General features: G+C 55.7%; 1 protein-coding gene across 1 annotated transcript; it reads right to left on the bottom strand.

The window, feature by feature from the left end:
• Positions 1-211: 211 nt before the first annotated feature.
• SLC39A3 (solute carrier family 39 member 3) lies at positions 212-5,748 on the bottom strand. Its single transcript, XM_070622458.1, has 4 exons — positions 5,642-5,748; positions 4,938-5,045; positions 3,983-4,310; positions 212-1,180 (listed from the first exon to the last, which is right to left on the bottom strand). Exons 3-4 carry the CDS (start codon positions 4,187-4,189, stop codon positions 446-448), a joined length of 942 nt encoding a protein of 313 aa, XP_070478559.1. The 5' UTR covers positions 4,190-4,310; positions 4,938-5,045; positions 5,642-5,748; the 3' UTR covers positions 212-445.
• Between the last annotated feature and the right edge of the window lie 10,390 nt (positions 5,749-16,138).

Raw genomic sequence — 16,138 nt, forward strand, 5'->3', positions numbered from 1 at the left:
GTCCGGGGCATCGCGTCACAGCGGCTGGAACCGCGGATAACCCTGGCCGCCACGTTCCCCACCTTCCATAGGGCTCAGAGGGGAGGCCGGGGGCGTGGAGGGTGTAAGGCGCCAGAGGACAGAGGCCTCGTCGTCGGTTGGGGGTGTGCGGGGGATGGGAAGGCTCGGCCTGACCCCATCTGGACGCCCGAGGTTGACACGGCCACACGGCTTTGGTAAATACTTTTAAGAGAAGTATTTTTAAAAGTAGTAATAGTCCCCCGAGGCTCAGGGGGTGGGATGTGGGGTGCGGCCTGGTGCCAGGCAGCCCTTCTGTGCTCAGGTGGCAGCCAGGGGCTGAACACCCCCTCGGGGGGATGTGGGGCTGGGGGACGGGGCTTGTGTCCGGCCTGGGGCTCCTGGCGAGCTCCAGCTGGGCGGGGCAACCACGACAGCGACAGGCCGCTCACCACTTGAGGAAGACCATGCCGGCCAGGACGGCATAGCCCAGCACCAGGAAGAGGACTTTGAGCAAGCGGTCGTTCTTCCCCTCCAGCTCCTTCGCCAGGATCTCGAAGAAGGTGACGAAGAGAAACGTGCCGCCCGCCAGGCCCTGCAGCAGGACTGAGGCCACGCTGCTGGGCATGCCCTGGGCGCTCTCGATGCCCAGCCCGATGCTGATGCCCAGCGGGATCATGGCGCTCACGGTGACGGCCAGCTTGGCCGCGTCCCTCAGGGACATGGAGCTCCTGGCCATGCTGATGCCCAGGGCCACGGCCACCAGCGTCTCGTGGACGGCCACCCCCACGAACAGGCTCGCCACCTTCTCGCCCTCCTCCTGCAGGCCCAGCGCCAGGCCCTCGAAGACGGAGTGGGCCGACAGGGCGAAGACCAGGCTGAGCAGGCGCAGGGGGCTGGAGCTCGACAGCTCCTGGACGCTCAGCCCGTGGCTGTGTGTGGGGGGTTCCACGTAGAGCGCGTGGCCCCGCGCGCCCCCCATGAAGGGGCTCTCGTACTCCGAGTCGCTGCCGGCGTCCGAGCCGGCGTTGAAGGTCTCCAGGTTGATGAAGGATGGCTTCTCCTTGCGGAAGGTCAGGACGAGCTGCTCGAGGAAGACGGTCAGGAAGAGGCCCAGCATCACGATGGTCTCGGCCAGCGGGTAGTCCGTGCTGATGTGCCCGAGACTCAGAACCTTCTGGAGCTGCAGCGGAGGGCGCGGGAGGCAGAGGGAGAGCAGAGAGAGGCTCAGAGGCGGGGCGGCCGGGACCCCCACCGTCCGTGCAACAGGGTTCGTCAGACATCACTGCTCTGTGAGCACAGCACAGAAATACCCAATTCCGGGAAAAAGTTTAAAAAAAGGGGAGGGGGAGGCGGGTCCATCCTTGATGAGTTAAAAAACAACCCTATTACGAAGGGAATCGTGAGGCCTCATTACAGCCACCACATCAACCACCAATTCTAAAATACCGTGGCTGAAGCGTGGCCCCCAAGAGGTACGTCCACCCGGAGCCTCAGAGCGGGGCTTGATTTGGAAGAAGGGTCTTTGCAGACACAGTTAAGGTGCTGCGGGCTGAATCGTGCCTCTCGTGAAAGAAAACTCATACACTGAATTCTCCCAGGCCCCAGTACCTCAAAACGAGCCACATTTGGAGACGAGGACTTTAAGAGGTGACTGAGTTAAGATGAGCCCGTCAGGATGGCCCCGGATCCCACAGGACTGGTGTCCTTCTAAGAGGAAGAGACACGGGGACCACCACGTGAAGAGGCAGCAAGAGCACGGCCGTCTGCAGGGCGAGGAGAGAGGAGCAGAAGGACCCAGCCCTGCGGGCACCCTGACCTCGACCCTGCCTGGCCTCCGCCACTGTCACAGCCGCCAGCTTTCCAGGCCCCGAGGCCTGTGTGGGCTCTGCTTCCGTATCACACAAGGCGGGCTCTTTGCCAGAGGTCTTCCCATCACTCGGACCTCCCGGGACAAGGTGCTGAGAAGGAATACAAGGCTCGCCGACCCCTTGGGCCACCCCCATCAGATCCCTGAGCCAGCGCCGTCCGACAGAACTTTCTGGATGATGGAAATGTTCTCTATCTGTGCTGTCGGATACGGAAGCCACGAGCCACACGTGGCTCATGAGGACTTGAAAAGCAGCCGGTGTGGCTGAGAACTGACTGGTGCTTCGGTTTAAGGCACTGAAAGGACCAGCCAGGACGGCGAGAGGCGGCCACCCTGGACAGCAGCGCGGCTCTGGAAGCGGTCCAGCAGAGCCGGGGTTAACTTGCCCTGGAGTCGAAGGATGCTTGCGCATGCCAGGCTCGGTCCAGCCCTGCGGCCTCAGAGCGTGCTGTGGGCTCTGTCCAGAATGTTCCTCCTTCAGTTTGACTCACAGCTGGTTGATGCTCACTCACGCTTCGGGTCTCGGCTTACAAGTAATGTCCGAGTGTCCTCCCTAAACTAGTGCCTCATCGCTCCGCTCACAGCCCCCTCTTCCTTCCTGTCACAGCCTGTGCGCGCGCGCGCGCACAACACACGCACACACACACACAGACACACACACACACACACACACACAAGAGCACTTCTCAACCGGGGCGGTCCTGCTCCTCCAGGGGACACCTGCAATGTCTGGAGACATTTCGGTTGTCATGGCTTGTGAGGGAGTTGACATCGGGGCCGGGGCCTCTCTGGGGGGCTGTCCTGGGCGCTGGGGGGGTTGAGCAGCATCCCTGGCCCCACCCACTCGATGCGAGCTTCCCCGGGGTGACAGCCACAGATGTCCCCAGACATGGCCCAGTGTCCCCTGGGGGCAGAGTCACCCCCAGATGAGCCCCCGTGCTGCAGTGGAAGGCTGTGTTCCATGGAGAAGTCGTTTCATTCACTAAACATCTCACGGGGCCTCCAGGTGCCACCCGCAAAACGCCAGCTGGAGAAAAACACTAGCTCCTCCCGAAGGGATAAACACGGATCAGGAAAGACAAGCAGACACACTGAAGCCACAGACTGTGGGGCTGGTCTCCCAGGGGGACTGAGCCGGGGGCTGAGGCTGAGGCTGGGGGATGGGGTGGGAGGAGGGACCTGACCCCTGGAGGTGAGGGGCGCCCGAGGGCAGGGGTGCGGCACGGAGCAGGTTGGGAAGGACCCTGAGAGGGCCCCTCCCCAGAGACGGACACGGCCAAAGGTCAGCAGGGCCACGGCTGAGGGACCCGGCCCCGCGGTATCACCAGCACATGGTACGAATTTCCTGTGCCGCGTAACGAAGGAACACAAGCCAAGCAGCAGAAAACAACACAAGCATAAAACATCAGCTCACAGTTCCGAGTCCCAGAAACCAAGCACAGGTTCTGGCTCGCGGATGAAGCAAATGGCCACGCTGGGGAGGCCCACGTGGCAAGGAACCGAGGGTGGCCCCCAGACAACAGCCAGGCGGGAACCAGGCCCTTGGTGTGACAACCAACAAGGGACGGAACTGGATTCCACCACAGGCCCTCAGGAGCCACTCCATCCCCAGTCGAACCCTGAGCTGACACCACGGCCCAGCAGATACCTTGACAGCTGCCTCCTGAGAGCCTGGAGCAGGGGACCCAGCTCAGCAGTGCCCGGACTCCCGACCCACAGAGACTGTGAGATGACGAGCGTCTGTTGTTTTAAGATGCTAAATTTGTTCTAATTTGTCATGCAGCAGGAGCTAACTGATACGGGAGTTGCGGAAAGCCCACCGTCGCCAGCTTCAGGACAAAGTGTACACTATCCGTGGTGGCTGGTCTGGTTAGGGAACGACGGATGAGCCCACCGGCTGGGACCCCAGGTCTAGTTTAAACCCCTCGATTACCAGATCAGGCCCAGAGAGGAGAAGCAACCAACTCATGGTCACACAGCAAATTCATTTTCGATTTCCCGTCACCTTTATAGGATCGAGGCCCCCATTGAGCTCGGTGTCAGCGATGAAAAAGCATCAGAGACCCTTGGCCACAAGGGGCCAGGGGCTGCGGCCGCCGCCCAGGGAGCCCTCACCTTCTCCCTGACGGCGGGCAGCAAAGCATTGAAGCACGTGGCCAGAAAGACCCCGCCTCCGAAGGTGTTGCAGACCGAGAGGATCTTTTTGGAGCGATGGGCCTTCTCAAAATCCGCCTCGATGATCTTCACGGGGAGCAGGGAGCCCAGCAGCATGAAGAAGAACATGCCCACCATGCAGAGGACCTTGGCCACCAACAGCTTCATCACGGCGGCTCGAGCGGCGCCAGGCGCTGCGGGGCCAAACCATGTGTGGGAGACGCTCCCCTCCCGCGACGTGCTACCGGGCCCCACCTCGCAGTGAGGGGCTCATGCCTCAGTCCAGCCGCTGTGAACACACACCGGGGGCGACCGCGTCAGCTGCGGGGTTCTCCGACCAGTTCTAGTGACCGAGTTCGTGACCCACCCCCCCAGACCCCGTCTGCCATCCCCTTCCAGGCCTGGCACACGTCACTGCCTCCTGCAGACGGCGCTGTCCGGTACAGCGGTCACCAGCCACAGGTCTCTGCTTAAATTCATTAAAATTAAAGAAAACGTAAAATTCACCTCATCACTCGCACTACCCATATTTCAAGCGTCCAGGGGCCACCGTATCGGACAGCACAGACAGAGAACATCTCCATCATTGCAGAACGTTCTAGAGGGTGGTGCCGCCTCACTGCTTTCCCCAAGGCCCCTACATGCAACCCAAACGCTTCACCCTGAGGCGAAGGCTCTGTAGCACGGCTCCTGCATCCCCTCAGCCCACTCGGGCCTCTGTGGTCCTTGAGGCCTTGAACATGCCAAGCCTCAGGGCCTTTGCACGGGTTGTTCTCTCCACCCAGAACCCTTCCCTCCCACGACCTTCCAACGATGTCTTGTCTTTCAGGTCGCTGCCTCTGGGAGCCCCCCCTCCCCGTCCGGGTAGGGCCTCCCCTGGCCGACCCCTGCCCTAAACCGCATCCCTTGTACCCACCGTACGACCTGGCCCAGAACAGATGCTCAGTAACCTGAACAGATGGAAGAGCTGAAGCATGTGGATACTTTACATGACTCGAGGGGCCCAAGTGGAGCCGGCTGCGCCCTGGACACAAGAATGTCACCGTTAGGACGAGGGACCTCGGCAGCTCCCGCCTTTAGGTCCCCCCACCCCACCCCGACCTCCTAGTTCTCACTGCCCATGCCCCCAGCACACTGAGCCCTTCAGATGCCACCTCCTTCCCTGCCATTATTTATGGAGAACCACATCATGGAAAGTCCCTGGATGTCCTCACTCGCTCGAGGCTGCGACCTCCGCGGGGGGCGGGAGTCTGTCTTCCCCAGGGCCAAAGCCAGGTACACAGCAGGCGCACAATAAGTACCTGCCGGGTGTCCGGATGCCCCAGTCTGCGGAGTGGGGGCGAGGGTGGCCTGGAGGCTCTCAAACCGGGGGCAGAGGGGGCCGGGCAGAGGCGGGGGCGGGCTCATGCATGCATGCATGTATTCATTCGTTCGTTCATTCATTCATTCATTCCCGGCACGCATTGAGCGCCTGCTGTGTGCCCCGCGCTGCACCCCGCGCCCCGCGGAGGGCGAGGCCCACCCGGTCCCGCCCGAGAGGGGACAGTCCGCGCTCGGCCGTGGCAGCCGGATGCAAACCTCGCCGACAACGGTCCCCGGCCCTGCCCGGCCCGCACCCACCTCAGCCGGGCCCCCGCCGGAGCAGCCCGCCGCTCAACCGCCGCGCGGTCTCGACCCCACCGCCGCGCTCCTGGTCGGCGCGCCGCGCCCACGCCCCGCCCACGGCCCTGCCCATTGGCCGCCCCGAGCCCCGCGGGGCGAGCGCGCCGCGCCATTGGCCGCTGCAGCTGCCACTCCTCCCGCGACCCCACCCCTCCTACCTGCACGGGAAAGGAGTTTCCTCCCGCTGAGCGGCGGGTCCAGCCACCAGGCGTTTCCGGCGGGAAACTCCGACCTTCGAGGAAGGATTCCGGAAGGGTTGGGCTTCCCAGAGCTGTCCAGGGGCCCCTGGTGCTGAATCCCGCTGGGATCCCGGCTTGGCCATGGACGGGAATCGAGCTCCTCCGGCAGCCCGACCTGGGAGCGTCCTCGCTGCTGATGCCCTGTCCGTCGGCTTCAGAAGCAGATTCATTGGTTCAGCATCCCTGCCTACTATGTGCCAGGACGTTTTCTAGGACAACATCTGTGAGCGAATCAAAGATCTCCTCCCTTTTGGACGTTCTAGGAGAAGACACGGAAAATAGTCGATAAACATAATAAGTGATGGGATTATGTCAGAAGGCGACAAGTGCTCTGGAATCATAGAGTCCCGTAGGGGCTATCAGGAGTGCTGGGTGGGGGGTTGCTATTTTAAGTAAGATGCTCGAATAGACCTCATAGAGAAAGAGATATTTGGGCAAAGACTTGAAGGTGGAGAAGTTGGTCAAGCCGATAGATGGAAGCAGAGAGCTCCACGCAGAAGCAAGTGAGGGTGCAAAGGCCCCGGCCCGAGGCAGGAGTGTGCAAGAATGCCAGTGTGGCCAACACACGGTGAGGCGGGAAGTGTATTTGGAGATAGATCATTAAGGGCTTTGAAAGGACTTTAAGGGAATGGAGACCCATTGCTGAGTCTGGATCAGAGATGTAACAGGTCTAGCATATTTTAACAGGATCATTTGGTTATTGTCTCAAGGCTGCCAATAGCTCAAGTAAGATGCAGACTGAAAATTGACTATTGACATATATATATATATATATATATACAATATATACATATTTTTAAAGATTGGCACCTGAGCTAACATCTGTTGCCAATCTTCTTTTTTAAAAAAGATTTAGGGGCCGGCCCCGCGGCCGAGTGGTTGTTTGCGGGCTCTGCTTCGGCGGCCCAGGGTTTCGCCAGTTCGAATCCTGGGCGCAGACATGGCACTGCTCATCAAGCCATGCTGGGGCGGCGTCCCACATGCCACAGCTGGAAAGACCCACCACTGAAAAGACACAACTATGTACATGGGGGGCTTTGGGAGAAAAAGGAAAAGTAAAATCTTTAAAAAAATTTTATTTTTTCTTCTTCTTCTCCCCAAAGCCCCCCAGTACATAGTTGTATATTCTAGTTGTAGGTCCTTCTGGTTGTGCTATGTGAGACGCCACCTCAGCATGATGAGCGGTGCCATGTCTGCGCCCAGGATCTGAACCAGTGAAAGCCTGGGCCGCCGAAGTGGAGCATGTGAACTTAACCACTATGCCACAAGGCCTGGCCCAACTATTGATATTTCTAAGATGGGAGAAAGGAACATTGGAAAAAAAAAAAAAGCTTGCTCCACTTCCCCATAAAAGCAGTCAGATTTATGAAGGAGAAGATTGTATTCATTTATTAATTAAATCTTATTGTCAGCCTCCCACGAGCCAGGCGTGGGGAGAGATGCTGAGAATAAAGTAAAGACTGCTGCAGTTTGGATGAACCTTGAAGACATTATGCTCAGTGAAATAAGCCAGTCACAAGAGGACGAATATCATGGAATCATGCACATATGAGGAACCTAGAGGGATCAAATTCATAGGGACAGAAAGTAGAATGGCAGGTGCCAGGGGCCGGGGGAGGGATGGGAGTGGGTGTTTCATAGGGACAGAGCTTTAGTTTGGGAAGATGAGAAAGTTCTGGAGATGGATGGTGGGGATGGTTGCACAACAGTGTGAAGGTGCTTCATGCCACTGAGCTGTGCACTTAAAATGGGTAAAATGGTAAATTTAATGTTATGTATATTTCACCACAATTTAAGAATGTTTCTAAGAAAATGGAGCAAAAAACCAAAGCCCACGCCCTCACAGTTTACAGTCTAATGAGGGAGATGAGTATTCATGAAATAATAACGTACACAGTAGGCAGACTTCTCAGATGGTTCCAAATGGTCCCCACATCTGAGTACTCATGACCTTGTGTAATTCTCTCTCCTTGAGCGTGGGCTGGACCTGGTGACTTGATTCTAACAGATAGAATATTGCAAGCTGATGGGATGTCATTTCCGTGATTAGGTTACAAAAGACCGTGACTTCTGTCTTGCTTGCATGACTCTCTCTATTGCCTTTTCAACTTGCACACTTTGATGATGCAAGCTGCCATGCTGGAGAGGTCCACGTGGCAGGGAACTGAGGGTGACCTCCAGCCAACGTCAGCAAGAGACTGAGACCTTCAGTACAAAAGCCCGTGAGGAACTGAATCCTGCCAACAACCACATGAGTGATCTTGGAAGGGATCCTGCCCCCGTCGGGCCTTCAGATAACTGATGCCGGGGGACACCGTCATTGCAGCGTTTGAAAGACCCTGAATCTAAGGACCCAGCCAAGTGCACATGGATTCCTGACCTGCAGAAACTTTGACATAATAATGTTGTGCTGCAAGCCGCTAAGCTTTGGGGTAATTTGTTATGCAGTCAAAGATAACGAATACACATCCTCAAAGGAGAAACTATAGGTTGTAGTAAGTGCCGTGAAGAAAAAAGGGAAAGAGAGTTCTACGGGAATCAGCTAAGTAAAGTGTGATGAGAAGTGGGGGCAGCAGAAAGGATGGTTGATACAAAGGGGAGAAAGAGCTTGCCATATCTGAGGAACTGGAAAGCCAGGCTGGCTGAACGTTAGCAAGCAATGTGGGAGGTGAGAGATCAGGGACAATCCTATAGCCTGTGTCAAGGAATTTGGATTCTACCAAAATTGCAATAATTCACAAAGGGTTTTAAGCAGGTGAGGGTTGTGATATAAGTTATGTTTTAAGGTTATTCTGACTCCTGTGCAAAGAAAGGCTGAATTATAGGGAGCCAGAGTGGAAGCTGGGAGACCAGTTCACAGTCGTTTGCGCAGGACTTGATGCAGGTTTAGACAAGGAGTGATCAAGGGCAGTGGGTGATTGTGAGAAGTATCTCGGAGCGCGGACTGACAGGGCCTGGCACTGCTTTGTCCGTGTGGGTTGCTGGAGTGGGAGGTGTCTGGATGACTTCTAGTTTTCTGGTTTGAGCAATTAGATGGATGCGGGTGTTGTTCTCTAAAATAGGAAAGGCTGGAGGAGGCACAGATAGTGGAGGCGTCGAAAGACTGAGTTTGGTTTCGCAGAGGTCAAGCATGGGACGTCGGGGAGTTCTTAACATTTAATGCCACTGCCCGCCCGCTTCATTAGAAGCACGAAATATGCGGTAGCCATTTTTATTATTAGACTCAAAGTGACTTGACTCTTTTTCAGGTTTCCGTAATTCACAACAACGGCAAAAAAGATCACTTGTAATAACGGCACGACAGGTAAATGCCCACAGGACGACTCCCTCCTATAGTCCTATAGGAGAATTCATAATGTGCTGTATTTATTCATGATTATTTAGAGGATGAGAAGCAGTTGCATAAGCGTTGGGCTTTTATTCATTCGAGACATATTTTTGAAAGCCTCCTAGACGCCAAGACCTATGTATAAGCAGATATTTTCGGCGTATGAGAGAAAAAATACCAACAAATTTGACTGCATTGACTATTTCAGAAATCTCCCATAGTGAAAGGCACTATGAATGGGCTTAAGGGACAAGGGACAGATGGGGAGGAAATGTTGATAACAGATGAGACGGAGCCGTTGGTAGAGAACAGGCGTCCTAAAATAAAAATGGGAAGGCAGATGAATGACAGCTCATAGGAGAACAAACACAGGAGGTGAATAAATACAAGAAAACACGCTTGATCCATACAGGTTGTCATGGAAATATGAAATAAAATCATTTTAACAGCTTTATTGAGGTTTAATCGACATACAGTAGCTACAGATATTTAAAGTATACAATTTGACAGGTTTTGACGTACGTAGATACCGGTGAAACCCTCCTCACGATCAAGATAGCGAACATAACCTGCCCCTCACCCCCAAATTCCCTCCTGCCCCTTTCCACCCCCGAACTCCCATCGTGCTCCGTGCTCGTTCACTTGGGTAGATTCCAGTGTTGGCCATTGGGTGGTAATGAGCGGAGGGGGCGTAACAGGGGCTGGTCGGGTTTTGTTCTTGGTCTGGGCGCCAATGACATGGGCGCTCCTTTTGTGAAAATTCATCGAGCTGTTTGCTTACAATCTGTGCCCTTTCGTGCATGTATGTTACCCTTTGATAAAAAGTCTAAGCAGCACAATAATGAGAGAGAGAGAGAATAAAGAATGGACTCTCCGAGTCTACATGAGCTTGCAGAGAACTGGGAACAGCCATGCGCTGAGCAGAATCTGTAGGTTGCACCCTCCAACCTCACCACCGGAGGAATTCATTTTCTTTGCCCCTGTATCGAATCAGGCAACTCGGAACGTTGGCCCCATCGCAGCCCTGCGCCTAGCAGGACGTCTCCGGTCGGAAGGGTTTCTCATTCCGAAAGGAGAACCAGCTCAGAAAGCACAAGGCCAATCTGCAGGACCAGGCCGTTTCTACGCTCGAGCCCAGGCGCTTTCAGAATTAGATGCGGTTCTTCCTGGTCCTGATGCTGCGCGCAGGCCCCAGGGATGAAGGCGGCAGCGTCGAGGAGGCCCCGGCGCTGGTGCGCCACCTGGCGGCCACAGCTTCTCATCTCCGAGGGCTACGCCGGAGCCCCTGGTCTCTGCTCCAACTTTGAAATAATCGATTCTGCAAGAACGGGCGGAGGGGGTGTGGAGTGGGGAAGCCGATTCAGTTTGGGGTTTTCAAGTTCCCCATATTGGGGTGAAATCTTTGCTGCAAAGATTAGTTTTGCTGGTGGCAAAAGGGTTTGGGACATTCGCTCATGTGGCACGTTTATCTAGAGTCGACGGTGTGCTGGTAACACTGCAGGGTAGGGTCTGTCCCCCTCAGCACTACCGACGTTCGGGGCTGTCCTGGGCGCTGTGGGGAGTTGAGCACCTGGCCCACCCACTCGAAGCCAGGAGCACCCCCAGTAGTGAGGACCCCACACAATGTGGCCCAGGGTCCCCCGGGGGCACAACTGCCCCCAGTTGAGAGCCCTGCTTCTGTGACAGAGACACACTTTCTTTTTTCCTTGTTGCTTCCTGGTCTTAATCTGGTGGGGGTTGGGGTCTAGCCCCTGGGAAGATATGCCAAGGGTGTGCGGACGGAGAGAACAGAGTCTTCCTGACCGCGTCTACGGAGGCAGCAGCTGCCATACATCTCAAGGTTCATCCTCCTTCTGGAAGTTTTTCCAAGTCACGACTTATGCTAAATCCATGTTTAATTGCTGGTTTTTTTTGCTCAGTGCACCTCTGACAGGAATATTCAGAAATATCCTATTTCTGACTTGTGTGGGATCGAGCAGTAATTATCCATGACACACTTCTCATCAAGGCACATAGAGAAGTCACCAGCTTCTGGGGTGAGATGTTGACAGCTACTCCTGTTTTTTTCTTCTTCCCCACTCTGCTAGTGGTGCCAAGCCAGAAAGTTTCTGGATCTCTCCTGAACACTTAGGCTGGGTTTAGGGGAAATTTGGAAGACATGCCACAGGGTCTCCCAGTGATGGACACACAGGATGGGAGAGGAGCAATGGAGATCATCTTGGAAGATCTAGCAGGCACACAAAGATGGTTCTGTAATGTATGGCCCATAGTCACGTGTCCACCAGTGGGGCCATCAGTTTCTCAAAGTGGGGTTCTCCCAACAGGTGCGTCACGCTCACCTGAGCTGCTGGTTTAAAACGCAGAACCAATAGGAGCCGGCTAAATAAATCCAGGAGAGCTCAGAGACTGGACAGGAGTTCTCGAACCCTGCAGAGTGTTGAGCAGCATCCCTGGTCCCCACCCACTTGACGCGAGGAGCGCCCCTCAGTCGTGACACCCACAAATGTCCCCAGACATCACCCAGTGTCCCCTGGGGGCAGGATCACCCCTGCTGATGATTACCCCCCTAGATGAATTATCAGAGTCTGTGGAGGTGGGACACAGGTATCAGAGTTAAAGGTCCTCGGATGATTTCAACGGGCAGCCCAGGTGGGGACCACTTAATCCTCTCCTCTGAGCTGGGGCCACCAGTCCATCCTTGCTAATCGCAGACGAGAAGGAAACAGGCTTAACTGGCACCATGAGGCATTGAGATTTTGCCAAAAGCACTTTCTAGAAGGTTTGTAAAACCTTAGAATGATGCTGGAGTTTCTCTCATCGTTCTGAAGAATTCCTGCTAGAAGCAATTGATGGAAGTTGGGACCCACATGGAGAGTGAGACCGAAGACGCCGAGACCCCTGCCAGACCTGATGATTGACAACTGCTCCTCCATCTCGGACCCTTGAACATGCCATGGCCCCCTTCGTGGAGGCTGTAAGGCTGGCGATCAGGTCCCTTCCGGCTGATGGCAGGGACAGATGGCTGGAGGATTTGGCTAAGCTCAAGCCCGTGGCAGACAAGGTCTAAGGCACCCCCAAGGACCCCCACCTCCTGGTGGTCACCGTCTGCATAATCTCCTCCTGTTGGCTGTGGGCGGGCCGTGTGACTCACTTCTAACCAACAGGGTCAGGCAAAGGTGATGAAGGCCGCTCCCACGATTTCATGATGTTACAGAAGATTCTGTCGTGGGAGCAACTCCCTCCTGAGACTCCCTCACCGCTGCAGGCTTTGATGAAGTGGCCGTGTTGGGAGTCGTGGAGAGACAGCTAAATAATGACCCCAGAGATGTCCACGTCCTAATCTCCAGAACCTGCAGATATGTCACCTTGTGTGGCCAAAGGGACTTTGAAGATCCCACTAAGGATCCTGAGATGGCAGATGAGCCTGGATTACCTGGGTGAGCCCAGTATCATTATGAGGGTCTTTAGAAGAAGGAGGCAGAGGGAGATTTGACACAGAAAGCAAGAAGGCCATGTGAAGACGGAGGCAGAGACCAGAGTGATGCGGCCACAAGCCAAGGGGTGCTGGCACCACCAGATGCGGGACTAGGCAAAGGATGCATTCACCCCTAGGACCTCTGGAAGGGAGCATGGCCTTGCAGCACCTTGATTTGGGGCCATAGAAACTGATTTCACGCTTCTGGCTTCCAGAATGATGAGAGGATAAATGTATGTTTTTGTAAGCCACAGAATTTGTAGTGATTTGTTACAGGAGCCCCAGGAAATGAATAGAAGTGGCCTGGGCAGCAAGGAGCTGCAGGCTGCTTATAGGAGTGGAGGGAGGGCAGCCTCCGCCAATTGTCAGAAGGAAGCGGGGGCCCCCAATCCTACAACCGTAAGAATGGAACTCTGCCATGACCTAGGTGAGCTCTGAAGTGGAGCCTTCCCCAGTCGGGCCTCAGATGAGAATGCAGCCGCGGCTGGCACCTTGATAGCAGGCTAGTGAGACCTGAGCAGAGGACCCGGCTGAGCCGCATGCAGATTTCAGACCCACAGAAACTGGGAAGTTATCAATGTGGGTTGTTTTAAGCCACTGAGGTTATGGTGATTTGCTACGCAGCGGAACATAACTAACACAGTCCCTTTAGTGGGATCGGATGTGAAGGCGGGCATATCAGAAAGCCGTCCAGAGTCAGGTACGTGACAAGCTCTCCACCTGGGCCTCTGGATTCAGGATAAAACGCTTATTACTCTGAAGAATGGGAGAAAAGGTACCAACACGCCTGGCACACAGAAGGTGTGCAATAAATGATCACTTTCATGAGGAAGACGTGGCTATTTGATGTCCCCGCCAGTTGCAATATTCTCTATACAACACTTTATTCTTATGAATAATCGTTGAGTTTCCCAGATGACTCAATGTTTGGCTAGGGTTAAGACCCACTTCCTATATTATTCAGCCTTGAAAAGGAGCAAGGCCCTGACACAGCTGCACGTGGACCGACCTGGAACACACGACACTCAGGGAGAGAAGCAGACACAGAAGGACACACGGCGTGTGACCCCATTGACGTGAAACGTCCAGAACAGGCAGATCCACAGACAGAGAGCGGGCTCGTGGGGGCCAGGGGCTGGGGAGGGGGTGGGGAGTGAGTGCTGTTGGGGACGGGGCTTCTTCTGGGGTGATGGAATGTTCTGGAATTAGTGGTGATGGTTGCACAACACTGTGAATGTACTGAAAACACTGAACGAACAGTTTCAAAGGGTGGGTTTTATGTTTTAAGTTGCGAATTACCTCAATTTAAAAATACTGAATCGTGTCCTTACACAAGTAGCTGGAGCTACGTATATGCCAGTTTACTGCGTTAATTCGGAGGTTCTCAAAGCTTAATGTGCATAGAAATCACTGAGAGAGTTTGTGTAAATGCAGGACGGGACCTCAGGGCCGCCCGGGGGATCCTGCTGCCCTGACCAGCTCCGGGCAGTGCCCACGCCGCTGGCCTGCGCGCTTGGCACCTGGAGCAACGTGGTGCGTGAGGGCAGCAGGAAGCTCTTGCAGCCGCCAGCAGCTCTGGGGACGGTTCCTCTCTCCTTGATGGTCCTTCTTTCCAACTGGCCATCGTCCAACAGGGAAGGGAAACAGCAAAGTAATCTGTGCAGGTCACGGCTGTTCAAGGTGGCTGGAGGCTGGAAATCTAACTGCACTGAAAGCCACAGCCGCAGGTGGGTAGGGTTTCGGCGCCCTGCTGAAGGGCCAAAGATGTTTCTAGCACCCAGTGGCCGGCTGGGAGCCGAGTGCAGGTCCTGACGTCCCTTTCTGCCTACACCATACGTGGTGGCTTCCGGAAAGTGGAAAAGGCAAGGAATGGATTCTCCCCTCGGGCCTCCAGCTGGAACCAGCCCTGCCGACTGTGACTGCAGCCCAGTGAGACGCACGTCTGACTTGTGGCCTCCAGAACCGTGGGACACACGGTGTGTGGTGTTAAAAGCCACGGCACGTGCTGGAACGCTACAGCAGCCACGGGAAAGGCACACACCGCCTGATTCGGAGGCTCCAAGGGGACCCGAAGAGGGAGTTTCAGAAAATGAAAGACGGCGGCTCGGGCTTCTCCCTCCATCTTCTCAGCCACAACTGACCTTTACAAGGTTTTCAGCCACATACGCGTTCTCCCGTTAGGAGTGGAAATGGAAACTGTAGATGAGGAATGTCAACTGCCGTCAGCGTCTTGGAGGGGACTACGGCCACGTCAGAACGCGCGCTTCGTACGCACGCGGGTTCATTTCCCGTGGCTGCTTAACAAACTGCCGTCAATTTAGTGGATCACGACAGATTCACTGTCTGACAGTTCTGGGGTCAGAAGTTTGAAATGGGCCTCCCTTTGGCTAAATCCCAGGGGCGGGCAGGGCGGGTCCCCCCGGAGGCCCCAGGGGAGGAGCGTGTCCCGCCTCCTCCAGCTTCCAGAGGCGCCGCGTCCTGGGCTCGGGGCCCCTTCCTCCGTCCGCACGGCCAAAAGCGCAGCGTCTCCATCTCGGCCTCTGACCCTCCCGCCTCCCTCTGCTCAGGACCCTGGGATGACCCTGGGCCCCGGGAATCCAGGGTCACCCCCATCCCAGGGGCCTTGACTTAACCCATCCGCAAAGTCTCTTTAGCCATGGAAAGTCCTGAGATCTGGGTGTGTCTGAGAATGTTTCTGGATTTGAATGTTACAGGGAGTAAAGCAGACTGTGCTTCCCAATTTGGGTGGGCCTCATCCAATCAGTTGAAGGTCTGAATAGAGCAGAGAGGCTGAGTCAGAGGGCACTCCTGCCTGCTGAGCGAGAATGTCGGTCTTTTCCTGCCTTTGGACTTGAACTGAAACAGCTCCTCCCGGATCTTGAGCCTCCTGGCCTTTGAACTGGAACTAACATCACCTCTCCAGCTGGCTGACTGCAGGTGTGGGGACCTGTCAGCCTCCAGTCACGTGGGCCAGATCCTTAGCGTGCCTCTCTCTCGATACACGCATCCTGCTGGCTCTTTCTCTGGAGAAGGCTACCTGGCCCCCCACGCCCTTCTCGGTCCTTGGAGAAACTCGGTGCATGGGACAGAACTCCTCCTGAGGCCGTCTCTGCGGCTGTGCCCCAACTCCACCCTCTGGCACAGAGCCCCAGGCTCGAGCGGTCTCATCTGACCGGAGATCCCTGGTGCCCGGAGCAACAGGAGCCCACGACACGCTCAGGAGCAAGCACCACTGGGTTACCCTCGTGGGCTGTGTGGCCTGGGCTGTCGCCTCACACGTCTGTCCTCCAGCCGGTCTCAGCACACACTTCCCAAGACGGGACGCGGGGCCACGCTGATCTCCTGCACTGCCACCTTGGGATGGCTCGTGGGCCGTGACTCCTGCTCAATTGCCCGGCAGGCCCTCAACTCCT

The sequence above is a fragment of the Equus przewalskii genome, chromosome 6 (genome assembly GCF_037783145.1).
Source record: "Equus przewalskii isolate Varuska chromosome 6, EquPr2, whole genome shotgun sequence".
Taxonomy (NCBI): domain Eukaryota; kingdom Metazoa; phylum Chordata; class Mammalia; order Perissodactyla; family Equidae; genus Equus; species Equus przewalskii.

Coding starts and splice junctions, on each gene's coding strand:
- SLC39A3 (XM_070622458.1), bottom strand. CDS start 4,189: ATGAAGCTGTTGGTGGCCAAGGTCCTCTGCATGGTGGGCATGTTCTTC. Junction 1,181..3,982: donor TGCCCGCCGTCAGGGAGAAG/GTGAGGGCTCCC, acceptor CCTCCGCTGCAG/CTCCAGAAGGTTCTGAGTCT.